Genomic DNA, 16,629 nt, shown 5'->3' on the forward strand with positions numbered 1-16,629 from the left:
TGCTAACAATTCATTTAAAAGTTTTAATGGATGTATGCAGCATAATTGAGAATCACAAAAACATGAGGAAAACTGAAAATGCCTCAAATTCAGTTCTTCTTTTACCGCCTTGGTCAAACCGATAAATTCCTCTTGTAAGCAGACTACAAGATGGCTTTACAGCAACAGTTTTCAGTATCTTTTAATTTTTAGCAACCATAAATATTTTCTAGTGCATCTTATGCAGTAAATATAAACTTCTTGGTTCATAGCAATAGACATAGCTTTTCTTCTGCAGTAGTGCACAAAGCTGTTGGAAAAACCACTGCTATATAATCATAAAAATACTATGCATTTCTTATTTTATCATGTCCATAAATCTTCATAGATTACCTCAAAGTGAACTTCTTTTTCTTTTGCTATGCCAGCTTGGAAAACTTAACTTTTCTCATGATTTTGATGTTGACTTCTGTAGAATTAACTCTACCTGGTGTAGAATCTGGTGGGCCATGTAAGCTGTTACTGTCCTAGGTACTATATTGGTAGACATCTCTTACTGAGTCAGTGTAGTTGAAGATGTTGCTGGAATAGCGGACAGACTATTTATTTTTGGATGTACATTTCAAGACTTTTCTCAGTCCTAGCCTCAGCTGCAGCAGCAGGATTTTTAATAAAAAAATATTTAATGCATCAAAATAATCTGGGCATGTGGTGTTCCTGTTCTGGCAGTGTGGGAAAACCTTATGTTCAGCCTTCTTTAATGTCCCTAGTATCTATGTTGCAGGTCTTTTTCACCTTGAGTGATGTTTCAAGGACATACGTTTATACATAGCAAGTGACTCTTACTTTAGGCAGCAGGAAACAGGGCATCACTGCTGGTTACCTTATGTTGAGATACATAGTTTAGCCAATATTTGTATAATGTCTCAATCTTACATGTCTTACACTTACTGACATTATTATTGCTACAAAGAGTAGATGTTATGATGAAGTAGAAATTTAAAAACAATGTAGGAAGGGCTTAGAATATATCAGCAGTATGATCAATCAAGTTGTGTGAGTTTGGGTTTGCAGGGGGTTTTTATACATAAAGTATCCTGTGTTGCCTGAGTCTGTTCCTTACTAGGTTTTTCTACTGGATTAACTTAATGAAGAAGTTGAATTATCAGGACTAAAAAATATTAGTTGAAGTTTAATTGTTTTATTTTAATAGCAGGTTCCTCACCTAGTTCCAGTAGCAGCTCCTCTGTTAATCCGATGGCTTCTCTTGGAGCATTGCAGACACTGGCAGGTGCTACAGCAGGCCTCAACGTTAGCTCTTTAGCAGGTAAGTTATGTGTAGTGGTGGCTTGGGGGAATAGCTGATTATCATTCCTCAGCCTGTGATAGGTCTCTGGGGTGATGTTTTCTGCTCCCTGCTTTTTGTAATCATGCAGAGCATTTGAAAGGTTATTGGTCTAGCTCAGTGGAAGCACTCAGTCATCTTTTATTTCCTCTTTCTTATACAGGAATGGCAGCCTTAAATGGAGGACTTGGCAGTGGTGGTCTCTCAAATGGGACAGGTAGCACAATGGAAGCCCTCACACAGGCTTATTCTGGAATCCAGCAATATGCTGCTGCTGCACTGCCCACACTCTATAACCAGAGTCTCTTAACACAGCAGAGTATTGGTGCAGCAGGAAGTCAAAAAGAAGGTAGGCAGAAAGTGGTAGAAACTACTTGAAAGGGGTTTTCAAAAGAGCAAGCTTAGCCCTTGCACCTACCTTATCTGCAGATTTTTTTATTTGGTGCCATTTTTTTTAGAATCCAGGTGTTACTGAAGATAAAAATGGTCTGTGGACTTTCCACTAAGGGCTGCCCAAAGTAGTTTTTATACAGGATGTTTCTCATGGGGTTTGTCTAGTCTTAAGTGCTTCCTTAATCATACTCCTCCTGCATGTTCTGAGAGGGAAGAAGAATATGAGCCTACAACCTGATACATTCCACTGTCAGAGAATCAGATGTGGTTTTGTTAATGTTGTTTTCTCCATCCTTCCCCTCTTCCAACAGCTACAAGAGTCTTTTCACTCTTCAGATTCAGGTTAAATTTAATATGTAGTGTAAAGTAATGTGGAATGTAGGAGTAAGTTTTCAGCAGAATGTAGCATGTTTAGAAGAAAATCTGTCAGATTACAAGCAATGTGATTATTTGTATTTTGTTTGGAAATTTACTTAGTTGCTTTGCGACCACAAGTTTTGCATAGCCATTTTTTGTTCAGTCAACATCTAGCGCTCAGACTTACTGTTCAGGTGTCATTACAGCAAATATCTGTGAACCAGTTTTGTATAAAGTACAAACAAAAGTGGTCAGAAAGACCTAGAATTATTTGAGTGATCAATCCCAGCAAAGGGTCATGCTCGTTTATTCAGAAATCAAGTGCTCTGCAGTACTGTGAATAGCTGTTTCATTATTTTATCTAGAAAATTTGTCTTGACTGTCTCTTCCACCTTTTTTTGTGCAGTGGGTATGTGGTATCCATACTCTTTCTGAATTTGTTTTCCTACTTGTTTGAAGGTCCAGAGGGAGCCAATCTATTTATCTACCATCTTCCCCAAGAGTTTGGGGATCAGGATCTGCTGCAGATGTTCATGCCATTTGGAAATGTCGTCTCTGCCAAGGTTTTCATTGACAAGCAGACCAATCTAAGCAAGTGTTTTGGTATGTTGGATCTACAGCTTCCTTACGAGAGGGAAGCAGTGGGACACACATCCATCTCTTCTCCCGGGTGACCAATGACAGGACTCGAGATAAAGGCCTGAAGCTGAGTTAGGGGAGGTTTAGGTTGGATATTAGGAAAAGGTTTCTCACCCAGAGGGTGCTTGGGCATTGGTGGAGGCTCCCCAGGCAAATGATCACAGCACCAGCCTGACAGAGTTCAAGAAGTGTTTGGAAAGTGCTCTCAGATAAACAGTGTAATTCTCAGGGTATCCCGTGTGGGGACTTCAGTTATCTTTGTGGATCCATTCAAACTTGGGATACTTTCTCATTCTATATATCATTATCTGTAAAAAGGTGGCTTTTGTAGTAATCTCTTTTTCAGTATATTGTCTAGTCTAGATATTAAGTTAGTAGGGAATCTCTTTATATTCCTAAAAAATAAATAAACCAAACAGCAATAAACTGTATTTTTCTGATTTTCAATGTGACTTTTTACTTTTCACAATTTCATACTGTTGTGCCCTATTACAGTGTTCTGGCCGTGGATAATTCTCCCTGAGATTAGCTCAGTTGGTTGGAGCACAGTGCTTAATAATGCCAAGGTTATGGGTTCAATCCCCTTATTGGGCCGTTCACTTAGGAGTTAGATTCCTTGATCCTTATGGATCCCTTATAACTCAGAATGTTCTGTGATTATTATTTGTGTTTGCAGACTGTAATCCTGAGACAGTTCTTCCTCTTTCCTCTTCCTGTCTTTTCAAAAATTTCAATAATAATTTGTATCTATTACTTCGTACATTATGATTATGAATTATTTCTATTAATATCTTTATAAATAGCTATTGTAGGTACCGTATTGCATTTTTGTAGTGCCATAAGCTCTCATGACTCTTTTGATAGATGGAGATTTCTTGTGATGGAATAGGAGAGGTGAGCCTTTCTCTATGGTTTTGATAGCTTTGTGTGTACATAAAATCCTGAATTTTTTCCTATGTGAGGCAAAAGATGTGGACAATCTGATGCTTTGTCAGAACACAAAAATATGCTGATCATTCAGCTGTAACACCTACATATTATGGACACATAGCCATTGACCTAGAGTAGGAGTTATTCTCAATCAGACATTGAGTGGAGTTATTTAAAATAGGCTCCTTCAAAACACTGGAGAAGTTTATTTTCAGGATCATCTTTTCCAGGAATGATATGCAACCTCCCATCTGAGAGCAAACCAAACACAGTAGTGGTACCAGCGCTACCCTTCCTTGGCAGCTATTTCACTCCAAACAAATCTGCTCCTGTAATGTCATGAGGGTGATTTCAGTCTCGTATCTTTAATGAGCTTTTACATCTGGATGAGCTTTTTCCAGGTTTGGTTTTCTCCCAGGTATGAGTTCTTATAAATAGCAGTACTTATTTTGTTGATAGACTAGAAAGTGTTAATTCCCTGAGCTGTGTATATCTTCTGGCCAAAGTTCCATATGTCAGAAAGCAATGCTTTGTTTGAGAGCCTTTAAAAGTTATTATGAGGAGTCTAAAACAGTTGTGAGCTTCTGAAAATGGCACGTCATGTAAGCCTCTGTGACTTTGTGAGTTGCCTGCATTTCCAGCTGCGAGCAGCCATCGGGGGCAGCTGTGGCATGGGATAATTATTGTGTGCTTTCCTCTCCTCAGGTTTTGTAAGTTACGACAATCCCGTCTCTGCGCAGGCTGCCATTCAGTCAATGAACGGCTTCCAGATCGGCATGAAGCGGCTGAAAGTACAGCTCAAGCGCTCCAAGAATGACAGCAAGCCATACTGAGCACCCCTCCCCTCCGGGACTGGAGTGAGAAGGATCTTCTGGTAAGTTGGAGAGGAGCGCACTTAGTGATTCGAAGCCCTAAGGCTGTGTTTTTACAGTCCTGGAAGCTGATCCATGCCTTCTATCTGGCACATCTTCCCTTGAAGACTCTGCTGCAGCCTCTGCTGAGAATCCCACTTCGGATGGAGGACAAGTTTGTGCTTTTGTTTCCAGTGTTTTACTTTGGAGTTTAGGTGCCATATCGCTGAGGGGTTTTTTTTTTGTTTAGTTTTGTTTGTTTTGTTTTTTTTTTCCCTCCCTTATTTGAAGTTTGCTGTGTTTGTAACCAGTGTGTGTTGAGAAGGACCAATGCCAGCTCCTTGGGGGTGAGGAGGGAAGGTTAAAGGGAGCAGCAGAAACTGACACCACACTGCCTTGGGGTAGAGAGGAGAAGGGAAAGCAGAAATAACACAGAACAGCTGATGAAAACAAAGATGGGCAAGGAGAACAGAGAACTGGGTGAGAAAGAACCAACTCTGTGTAGCCTTTGTTACACCACATCCACTCTTTGAAATTTCCTTAACTGTATGCCACGGTAGGGATTTATTAAATCATCTCTAAATCAGGAGATGGGCTAAAAGGGTGAACACATTAACAAGCCAAAGGAAAACTGCAGTGATTCTTTTTTTTTTTCTTTGCTGTATATAAACTAGTGTTTATATAGCAGTGTGAATGTACACAGCACTTTATAAAACCATTAGATAATGTCTCTGCCCAGAAAATTTCACTCTCTGTCTACAGTGGAATGTTAATGAAGTGCAGTGAATTTCTCCATGTATAAGAAAACTTAACCTATGTACTTCATCTAGGTTTTGTGGAAAGGTAGAGGCAGCTTAGTCTGGATGAATACATCTGTGTCTGGAAACAAGAAACTTTAGATCCCCGGTAACCTGCAGAAATTTTTGACAGTTTTTCTTTAACAGTTGATCACATTCCCCGTTTCTGTGGAATAATGTCCTTTTTCTGCAGAGATTGCTCTGAGTTCTTTTTCATAAGCTTAATGTAAGTGCTGATTGTTTATTGAAATGCTAACTTCCTGTTTTGTTGGGATTTTTGTTGGTTCTTTTTTTAATGAACAAAACTCATGCAGTGACTTGGTCTAGTAATTAAGTGTATCTCTCTACTGCAGTTTTCCTTTAAGGGGTTGTGTACCAGCTCAAAACAGGCTAAATGAGGAGCTATGGAACCAGAGTACTGAGCCATTCAATCTTTTTCTGCCTTTTGGTACAAGCTGTTACCTTTTATACTGAAGGAAAATTGAACACACCCCTTAACTGAACACACACTTTTTCTGCACACCAGTGAAATTGCTAGTGCATTGCTAAAGGCCTTTGATATTCACTGGTTTTAGGGGGCTCAAAGGACTTTTGACACTCTGGCCTGAGCTGTATCAAGAAATCAGTGTAGAGTTCCATTTTATAACCACCAAAATCCACCTCTGTCACAAGAGGAAGTTTACAATTTCTGTGTCTTAAACAGAAGATCAATTTACCTCATAATATCTCCTTTTCCTTGTTTTCTTTGTATTCCTGGGTTGTAAGGCTGCTTCCCAGGGCATCAGCTAACACTGCAGTCTGGGAGCCAGCTGCTAAATGATGTGTGTGGGTCAGACGTGGGGTCAGGACTTCGTGTTCTACTCCAGCAGGAGGAGCACTGAACCCATCAAACCTGAGATCTCAGGTCCGAATCCCCACTTGTGTGCGGCGGTCTGTTGGGAATGTTGGGCATTTCCGGGGACTGGGCCCTCTGGGATCTCAAACCTCAGAATTGCAAGGCCTGATATGTAATATCCAAGGGGAGCCCTTTCCAGTTCTTAGATTGAAAATCAAACAGTTGATGGCAGTCTGTCCACACTGATGGCAGACAGGTAAATCTGTCAGTATTATTCAAATAATTTTGTGGTGACAAAGTTTCAAAGGCCAGATTGCCAAATTTCCCAGTTATGCTGGCATGTGGTACCCTTCTATGTTAATTATTTGAATCTCTCTAGAAACGTAAACATACACTGAAGTGAACCATGTACACTTGAATTCTGCACCATAGGAAAGATGTGTCCTGGTTTTCTGAGAAAAGAGTGTTGGAGTGTGAAGGCCTCCAGGGTGATTATGGGATTTTTTTATATATATATATATAAATTATATACTTTTCAAAAAAAGGAAAAAAGAAAAAAAAACATTAAAAAAATGTAGTTGGGAGCAACTGCTCCAAGTGCATCCTGCTGTAACCAAGAATGTTGTTTCTATTTTTATAGAAGTTTTATACCGCTCCAGGGTGGAGAATATTTATTATCTAAATTATTTCACTGGAAAAAAAAAGGCCAGGGTTTTGTAGAATCCTGAATGTGATTGTTTTACACACATAATGATGTGCATGATTGAAACTACTGATTTTCAGTGGCCTGTTTGCAGCCCAACAACTGCTAAATGAGGAAGATGAATGCTGTGAACCAGTGGAGGAGAGCACTGTGCTCTGGGGTCTCTACAGTCACTCTTACCTTCTTTGCACCCTACCCCACTGTACTATCCAAGACCTTTGTCCTGTTTTTCTTTTAACCTGATGCTCTGGCCTCTTAACTAGTCATTTCAGTTGCCCAAAATTAGATATTTTAGCTTCTTCATCCTATAGTGTGTTCTCAATACTGTAACTTACAGATCAAGCTTGGCATTGTTGCAAATAGGTGTGACTCCTGTTAAACTTAGGAGATTCACCAGTTTACACTGTGGCTTAGTTTGATCAGTGACTCCTCCCAGATATAATCACCTTAAGACACCTAACTTGGGCTAGTTCTTGTGCCTTACTGGCGTAACTGTAAGTATTGCCAAAAAGAAAAAGAAAGTAAATCTATGCAGGTTAAATTTTAAAAGATGTGATCCTCAGATGGTTTGAATCAATGCAGTTCAGCTCTCTGAATGCAGTAGAGCTGCATCAGTTTTCACCAGCTGAAGATGTTGCCCTGTTTGTGTTACTTGTTTCAGATTTCCCTTTCTCGGTGTATCAATGTGTATGTTGCCAAAGTTAATAAATGTATCAAGTTTGTGACTTGGGCAGATTTTTTTTCTGATAACAAAACTGATCAGATGAAGTCAACATTTCTGTGTCTGTTTGGTGGCTGCCGCTGATTGTGGGGATTTAGGTTGCTCTTGCCTTTTCAGTCTCAAGCCAGTTTTCTTCCTCAGTTATTGGCAGGAAAGTATGGGATTCTGGGGACTTGGGGCTTTTAAATTATCACGCTCTCATTCAGGTGCAAATAAAATCAGCGTCAAATACTCTATTTCCTGGATAGTAAGATAAGAGGTGGGGGAGTTCACATAAACTGCAGAAGGTTGGCTGAGGCAGCCACATGGACAAAGTGTGCTGTATGCTTAAAACCAAAGATCCTGATTTTCTACAAGAAAAGCTAAAAGAACTTCTGATGAAATAGAATTCCTTATTATGTGTGCCACCAGGAAATACTTAAAATACTTCCAGTTTACAAGGTGGAAATGGTCTACTTCATAGATCTATTAATTTTCTCAGGAGATATTTGATTTTACTGCTCTAATAAGGTGAAAGAATTGTGACTTAAGTCTGATACTGCTTAGTGTCAGTACCATACTAAATAAAATCATCGTTTCTTCAGTCCTCTAGATACTCAATGGTCCAAAATAGGGTAGCTCTTTGTAGTTTTACTACTTTTTAATACAAAGCTGGCATTATTTAAAAATTCCAGCTCAGAAAAATCTCACTGGAAAATGCATCTTATCAGGAAAAAGCTTTTTACCTGAATACTGAAAGTCACATATTATGATAATTCTGTCACGCAAGCTGAATCTAACTGAACTGGTAACGGCTGCAGATTAGGGAAGAACAACAGGCAGAATGAAGTTGTTCCTATTTTATTTGGAAATACCTAAAAACAACTTGGATAAAGCAAATTGCAAATGAAGGGTGCAACTATGAACAGGTAAAGTACTTTGAAAACTTCTTGTTGCAGACAAATAATCCTAAAGATGATTGATATCCCTAGCATACCTGCCACAAAATAAAAAACACAGAAGGCAGAATTATCATTATTGTGAGAATAAAAGAAGGACGAACTGGAATAACTTTCTCCAAGTCATTAAGACCTTGTCCAGTATCTCTTGGTTCTCTTTTTATAGGCCAGTCTTTCTACAGGGCTTTGATAAAACTCAGTCTTTGCCCTCAACATAGCCGAGTGAAATATTTGAAAAATCCATATCAAGAAAATCCCCAGACAAATCACACAGAGGATTTCAGCGGTGCATGCTAAGATGTCACTTGATTTCATGCTTCTTGTTGTTTCTCATGCCTCAGTTCATGATGAATTTGCTTTTCTGGTTTAAGAGTGAGTTCTTACACCTATCTGCAAATATCTAGAGTATTTCTTGAAATATAGAAAAAAGTGCAAGAGTTCATTGTACTCTGCTGGAGTTGGTTTAAACTCTATACTAAAGTACTTTCCCTTTATTGGAAAGCATGGAAAGCAAATTAATCTCAGCAGTTCTAATAAGAGGAGTGTTGCTGATTTAGTAGACAATGTGTTTCTTGTTGCTTTGGAACAAGAATGCAACACTTGCTATTCTGAAATTATGTTAGATAATATGCAAATCTCACCTTGTTCTAGTTGTAACCAGAAACTTTGAGATGTGCTGAAGATTAAGGCCACAAACAGGAGCTAAAGGGGAGTTGTGGGTGTGGGGAGGCAGAATAAGAAAACAAACCTCTTCCTCTCTCTTCTGCCTCCCACTCTCATCCCAAAATGTTCCTTGCCTCTTGCAGCTCACAAGCTGAGGGGAGGGAACAGAGGTATTTATGTCACTTAATAGAAGAATTATTTTTTTATAAACTCTTCAAGAAAATTTCAGGAAACACATTTTTTTTTCTGCTCATCAAACTGGCAACAGTGACTGTAGAGCTTCTCAGAGCCCAGAAACTCCTCCTCATGAAGCCAGGGAGCTGAGGGCTGTTACATAAGAGATTGGGAATGGAAAATCCCTGTGCAGGTCTAATGGTATTGACAAGTGCTCAGCTAGGACAAGTCTTAACTTGCAGTCAAGTCTTAAGGAATTCTTCTCTGATGTGTGGGCTTCTTGTCTTGTATAATCTTATTTTTTCCCCTTTTCCAAATCACCCAGCCCCAGTTACATGGGCTTCTAGGGAATGAGAAGAGACTAGCTAAAGGAAAGAACGTGGATTTGCTGGGCTACTACTGCCTAAGAACTTCCCATGTTAGAGTGCAAGAAAAGTCTCAAATGTCAAACCACCTGTGAATCCCTTGTGTCCTCTGTCTTGTCTCTCGTGGTCTCAGTCGCTGTGGGCAAGTGTTTGCCCTGGAGTCATATTTTTTGGAATCAGTCTCCTGGGGAGGGAGTTTACTCTGTTCTACACAGAGGTAGTAGACACACTGGGCACGGGGCAAGGTGAATGCATGCTAACCAGTGTATCACTAGGCTGTGGAATGCTCCACAGACTGGGTGCTGAGAGGGAAATCCAGGCCTCTGCTTTCATTTGGTTTCTGGCAGTTTGATGTTTACTTGGTGTCCTTCATGTACCTTGACTTTTACTTGTCCATCGTTGGCATGTGCTGCCCTTCCCTGTCAACTCCCTTCCCCAGGAGATCTCATTGTACAGTGCCCATTCTTGTTCTCTCTCTCCGTGTTTGGATGTACTGCTCTGTGTAACTCAGTGGGTCTCCCTCTTTCTGGTTTGTTTTTTTTTCTAGATTCCTGCCGTTTGTTCATCGTTGTGCCTAAAGCATGTCGATGTGGCGTTCAAGTACATCGTCCAAATCCTTGTCTCTTCAGCTTCTCTGATGCTTGAACTCTCACCTTTGACCTTGTGTTGACCTTTGATGCTGATGTGTATTTTTATTATGTTTGTTTCTTTTCTTTTATTTTTTTTTCTTTTTTTTTTTTGTGCTGCCAAATTGGTTTTGCTAGAAAGACTGCTGAAGGGGAATATTTAAACTTGCATTTGAATATAAAAGAATTTCTATTTTTCTAGACCTTCGTAAGATAACCACTTGATTTTGTGAATCTGATTCTTTGTAATTTGTCTTCAGAGCAGCCTTGCTAGCATACCTTGTGGAGTATTTGTATTTCTGTGAACATACAGCCAATCACTTTCTAGGCTTAGTTTTTTCTGTGTGCTTAGTTTTAAAAACACAGTTCGAAGAAAAAGTCAATTATATGGTGTGACTCAATCTTTCAGAAGACTTCCTAGTCACATTTTGCTGATCTGGTTTCTGTGCTTGAGGAGACAGCATGTGTTTTTATGAGTTCAAACTTGTGACTTGAAGTGGCATCAACAGAAAACACTTGAACTACATTTTCCTCCGATTGTAGCTACATTTTTGCCCTGGCATTTACTGATTTTTTTTTTAATTATTATTATTTTTATTTTTCCCCTGCTTCCGTGTGATTATCAGTCTGCAGTGAAAATTTGATCAAAGTTGATGTTGTATTTTGTTAAGCTCTGGCATGCTTGGTTTTTTTGTAACTACAATCTCCTCAGCAAAATGTGATGGTTTTGTTTTAATCTTTCAAACTAAGATAGTGCCCAGAAATGTTGTGCATGTTTCCTGCTGTTTTCTTCACACCCTCGTATATATCACCTTCACCTCTCTGTTTTCTATAGTTTGTGCAAAAACTGAGCAATTTAATGGGTTTCAAAGGTATCCTTTAAATTGGTGGTTTCGGTATGGCAAATATCTGATCAGAAGCCACCTGAGAGCATCTACCTGTGCACTTAGACTGTCTGCCTGACAGAGCGCCTGGACCTTGCTCCATCTCCAGTGCTGTCAGAAGCTCTGAGGGTGCTTGGTTACACTGTTCCCCTAGTGGAAGTGTTGGTGGAAGGGGATAGCTGGGAGCAGGAAGGTGGGGGAACTCACAGTTTTTCTGTTCCCAAAGCTATCTGAAGCTAGGGCTCATTTCAAACGCTGAGCATTTTGTACAACTCAGGGCATGTTTCTGTGAAGTCCAGCCCCAATCTAACACCATCAGTCAGAGTTTGGTGGCAGGATTCTGCAAGGATCTAGGTTCGCTCATGAAATAAAGTGTTTTAAATATCCCAGAGAAAGCATTTGTAACACTGGTCCTACAATTGCTGGCTCTTTTCCCAAATGACAAGCACAATACAACAGCCTCTGAAGCTGTTACCTGAACAGGGTACCATCCCCAGCTCTCTTTTCAAGGGCCTTAGCTGGGGAATCTCTGCGGAGATTTTTTAGTTTTTGTTTCGTTTTTAATTGGGTAATGAGCTGAGCAGTTTTTCTGGCTTGCAGGATGAACTAGAACAGGTTACTGCTCTCTGGGTAGCAGGCTTCCCCTGCCCTACGTACCATCTGCACAGGTAGAAACTGGGAAGTAGCTTCTAGATGAAGGCACCTGAAGAGTGTGTGCTGTGATGAAGTTTCAGTCAGAAGCAGCAGCAAGCTAGTGTAGGTATCTTAACAGTTGAAATAATGTGAAATGGAATTCCAGGAGAAGGGTTTTTGCTGAGAAAATGAGTAGAGTTTGATTGGATAAAAATCTTAATTTTGTCCAGTGTTTGGGATAATGTAAAGATGCAAAGATTGTTTTCTATCCTGCTCCTGAATTGGTTGAGGATATTGTACTCTCACTAGGTATTGGCCAGACTTGTGTAGACAGTCCTTAATCTGCTTACAAAAGAGAACAATTTGAATATGGTACATGTACCTGGGAGTGAATCGTGAGGCTGAATGAAAAAGGGTAGGGACTCATTTATTTGGGAGGTAGGGTTGGGGGCTGGCTGCTGTTAGTCCCACAGTCTGAATGCACAGGGCTGCGTGCTGGGGGGCACTGATACCCTGCAGTGTATGGAGGAACTGCCAGTACATTTCTGTACGTGTGCATTTGGTTCCGTAAGGAACCTTGGGGGAAACCTGTGGAAAAGTATCTGAAGAAAACCAAAATGCCAAATGTTGGGTGTTTCTTTCCTTTCTTCTTTCCTTTTCTTCCTTTGGTTGTTTTAATCGTTCTGTGGTGGTTTTAATGGATTTGAGACAGTGGAGCAGCAGCTGCCTTTCTGATTTTTGGCTGCTTTTTGTGAATAATTTAAAAAGAAAATTTACATTTTGGAGACAAACCTGTGGGCTTTTTTATTGGTACAAACATTGTATTTAACACTAGGGGTTTTGTACAGTTTTTTGCCTTTTCTACTAGAAAACAATGTAAAGTGATTCACAATGTGACGAGAAAACAAATTGCCACTATGACCAAATGTAGAGTCTGTTCTGCAGTTAACGGGATTTAATCAACTCGAAGTCGTGGTTCAGTCGTAGAAATGCTTTTCTTTACCTTGTTTGAGCTGTTCCTTTTTTTCTTGTTTTGATTTGCAAAACAAAATGTCTTTTTGTGTGAAATTGTGTTGTACTCTGTAGAGAATTACAGATTTTACTTTAATGGTTTAAAAAGCAGAGGAGCGCGTGTTGCTTTTCTGATCTGATCACAGAGTTTGTGTAGTGGATTTAAAAATGAAAAGATTTGTTACAAGTTTGGAACAAGCGAGTATGTGTTAAAGGAATTTTCTTCCTTTTGTGTGTGTGTTTTTTTTTCTTTTTGTCCCAAAGGGCAACTTAAAGCTGTTTTAATTGCACAGACACACCGACAACAAGTCATTTTGTATATGCCAAGTGTGGTACCTTCCTTTGTTTATTTGCTATTAAACTGTTTGAGAAGAGTCCTTGTGTGTTGTATTTGTGTCTTAAACTTGAGGTTCTTTTTGGGGTCCAAGTGTGAGAAGATGAAGAGAGAGATGAGAGAACTATTTTACAGTTTCTTAGCTGTGAGACACAAAAATATGCATGGCCCAATACCACTTGTTCTGGATGTACATTATTGCCCTGGATTTTTACTTCTATGTAAATGAGCTACTTTGAGTAGAAATGGAAAGGGTTTTCTGGTTGATATACCTCCATTTTGGGTCATTTGACAGTCAAGTCCCCTTTAGATACAGAAAAGCTGAGGATCTTGGATAATGCAAATATGTGCAACACTTGGGAGTGAGGAGTGAGCATATCCCCAGCCTCACAGAACTGGTGCTGTGCAGCCACTTGCCTGTCTGTGCACTTGTGCTTCAGGGTGTTTCAGGGGCTCAGTGCCTTGGGCAGAGCAGCAGCCCTCAGCTCTGCAGGAGCAGCACGAGTGCGTGGTGCCGTGTGGGATTAGAGGCACCAGCTGCTGCCACTCTCACAAGCCCCACACTTGCCACCGCCTCCTTCCCCTTCCAGGAACACAGCCAAGCTTGCTGAATCTATCCTGCTTCTGCAGCATCAAGGTACCTGCAGCCCCCAGTGCTCCTGGTCCTGGAAATACTACACAGGGAAACTGCAAATGGATTTAGATCACTTACTAGTGGTAAGCGAAGGTTACCTGCTTTGCTCTTAGAACTAAGATATCTTTTAATAAGATGTCTTTTATGATACCTCATTTCAAATTAATAAAAAGTATTTGGCATAGCCAAAGTATAATTCTTTTAGAAACCTGCCACAAGTTTGACACGAATATTACCTCTCTCAGAAGGAAAGTACCACAATGGCCATGATTTTGCTGCATTTCTGAAAGCTCCCAAAATTCCCTGATGTTATTCCTTCCTTCAGCTGTCTTGCATCTTGGAGACTTGCAAGCATCTTTAGGACAGCCATGTTTCTCCTCCGTGTCCTTTTCCTGTGTTATCTGGGATACTCTGTTTCACCCCATCACTTCCTACGTGATTGTAAATCTGAGAGGACTTGCAAAGCATCAGGATTCAGTGCTGCATTCCTTGCCCTGAGTGCACCAATTGCGGCAGGAGGCGCGGAGCCACCTGTTACAGGCTGTGCTGGGATCCCTGCAGTTAATTTGCAGCTGTTGAGAAGAGAGGCTGGAGCAATTTCGGATTATATACAACTTGACACCAAGGATGGAGAGAAACAATTGAATCAGAAAAAGGGGTTGTTTAGGCAGAATGGAAGATTCCAGCGTGTGCAGAAAGTTCACTCACCTTGTCTTACACAATCAAAGCTTTGTCAGCTACATCTTACAGAATTGTCACCGGATCCCTCTTGGATCAGTGGTTTTTTTTATTTTTTGAAGGCTTTTTCTTCAATTTAAAAGGCCACCACCAATCAATACACAATCAAACTACACCTAAGAGCCAGTGTATTAATCTCTGAAAATAATCAGCATTTTCACATGAGTTGTTATATTTATCAGCATTTGTAGGAAATACACGAAGTTGTAGATGAAATCCTGATGCGGAATGTTTTAGGAGAAACCTTTTTCCTCTCACATCCACCTCCACCTTTCACTATTTGTTTTGACTCCAGTCTTCCTTACTTTGCCCGCCACATTCTGCTTTCCTCACATGGCCAGGAGTCACCAGGGACATTATGAAGAGCAGTGGGGAGGAGGAGAAGCAGGTCACTTCTTCAAAGTGAGTACATAATGAGCCACACTGCATGAATGACAGGTAAGATTCCCTAATTTGATGTTGCCAAGCACCATTCAGACTAATTTATTTGCACTTCCTGAGGAGAAACTGTGGATTAACTGTAGAAGCTGTACCTGAATCTTGTATGAATTACAGCTATCTTGAGCCACAGAAAGATGCCACTGCATTTTTTGAAGTAGCACAGGCAGTCGATGTTGATCTTTTATCCCTCCTTATTTAGGCAGCTGCTGCTGGGCTCAGAGTGGTATGTTCCATATCAGAGCATGTTCCTGGTTTTTTGAAAATTACCAGTTTGAACTTGATGGATGTAGTTCTTAACTTTGTTAGGGTGTTTTTATCTCCACAGGTGAGAGTTGCGAATTGATTCCTAAGAAACTAAGCACTGTTTCATGGTGCTCAAGAGCAAGGAGGTAAAAGTGAGGTTAACAAAATGCAGGGTAGATCATCTGTTAGATGGGTTTTGAAAAGAACCCTCTTCATTTTGCCTATGCTGTCTGGGGAAGGGAGCATCGCTTTGCTGATGTGGTCCAAAAGAATCTCAGGCTGAGTTTGAGTTACAGGCAGCTCACCTGTGGAAGGTTAATTTTGCAAAGTCTAATCTACCCAGAATGACACAGTTTTTGTTTTCCCCATTCCTGAGTCCCGGCTTGATTCTGTTACGTAGCAGGCTCCTTTCCCGCCCGCTTTCAAAGTGACTGCTTTCCTGGCTTCTTAACTTCTCCAAGCCTAGAAATCTGAATGGCCTCACCATTATTAATGCTTTCCATGGGGACTGATCTTCTGCATCTTGTTTCCATCCTACCACCTACACCCACAGAGACATATAAGAATTACTGCAAGGAGGAGAGATTTTTTAAAATTCCGAATCAGACTTCCATGCAAGTCCTAAAATCTATAAAGTACCTAGCTAATATTTTTAACAGTGCTGCTGAAGTGATTTTCACACATTAACCAGCCATGCCTCACCATTAGTTTTCTTCAGCTTCTGTAGATTTTTCCATAGTTTCTACTCCCAGAGTTTGAGACCACATATAGTCTATGCTGAAATATCATCTAGCACATTACATCTCTGAAAAAGAAAGCTAAGTTAAATAATGCAAATATCATAGTGTATATGACTCCCAAAAGAGAATCAGTCTTATTGTAGCAAAACCCTTCTACAATTTAAAATGTTCTTCTTTTTGAAATACTTTTCTGAGAATTTTGGATAAAGGACAGATGTAATCTCTTAAGATCATGACTGCTGTGATCCTCTAGGTAGACTGTCATTCCTTATTTTGTGTTCTGCTTTCCTTAAGGATATTACCTCAGGAAGGCTCCCTTGGTTTTTTGTTGACAGACCAGGGTAGTCTGATTGGTACCCTTTGAGCTGATTCTGTAGGTGTTTGCCTTTGCTTGGGGAAGAACTGCCAGGAAGTTCACCAAGACACAGGGAGGCAGTGCGAGACATGACTGCTTTTGCAGGCAGATCTGTTAAAACTTCAAATTGCTTCCCTTTTCCCAGAAAAAGGACCATAACACTGCTTCTTGGAGCTTCTGCATCTGAAAAACATTAGCTATTCCTGTAGCATTCTCCAACACCACCCCCCCCCCCCCCCCCAGGTTTGGTGTATCTTCTTGAGAAGGACTGAATAAATCTCTCAACCACCAAGGCTACAG

The 16,629-nt window shown here is 40.3% G+C and overlaps 1 protein-coding gene across 7 annotated transcripts in view; it reads left to right on the forward strand.

Moving 5' to 3' along the window:
* The window catches only part of CELF1 (CUGBP Elav-like family member 1), a 62,302-nt gene extending 49,084 nt beyond the window's left edge, over positions 1-13,218 (forward strand). For 5 of the 7 annotated variants that reach the window (XM_066187923.1, XM_066187928.1, XM_066187922.1 and 2 more), the window contains exons 11-14: positions 1,193-1,306; positions 1,488-1,673; positions 2,534-2,677; positions 4,349-13,218. In XM_066187923.1, coding sequence (XP_066044020.1) covers positions 1,193-1,306; positions 1,488-1,673; positions 2,534-2,677; positions 4,349-4,476 — 572 coding nt within the window. In that variant the 3' untranslated portion in view covers positions 4,477-13,218. The remainder of the gene's footprint in view (positions 1-1,192; positions 1,307-1,487; positions 1,674-2,533; positions 2,678-4,348) is intronic. The other 2 variants (XM_066187926.1, XM_066187927.1) reach the window with 1 other exon arrangement.
* Positions 13,219-16,629: the final 3,411 nt, after the last annotated feature.

Source organism: Chamaea fasciata, unplaced genomic scaffold, assembly GCF_029207755.1.
Source record: "Chamaea fasciata isolate MVZ Bird 193981 ecotype frontalis unplaced genomic scaffold, bChaFas1.0.hap1 SCAF_7, whole genome shotgun sequence".
NCBI classification, from domain to species: domain Eukaryota; kingdom Metazoa; phylum Chordata; class Aves; order Passeriformes; family Sylviidae; genus Chamaea; species Chamaea fasciata.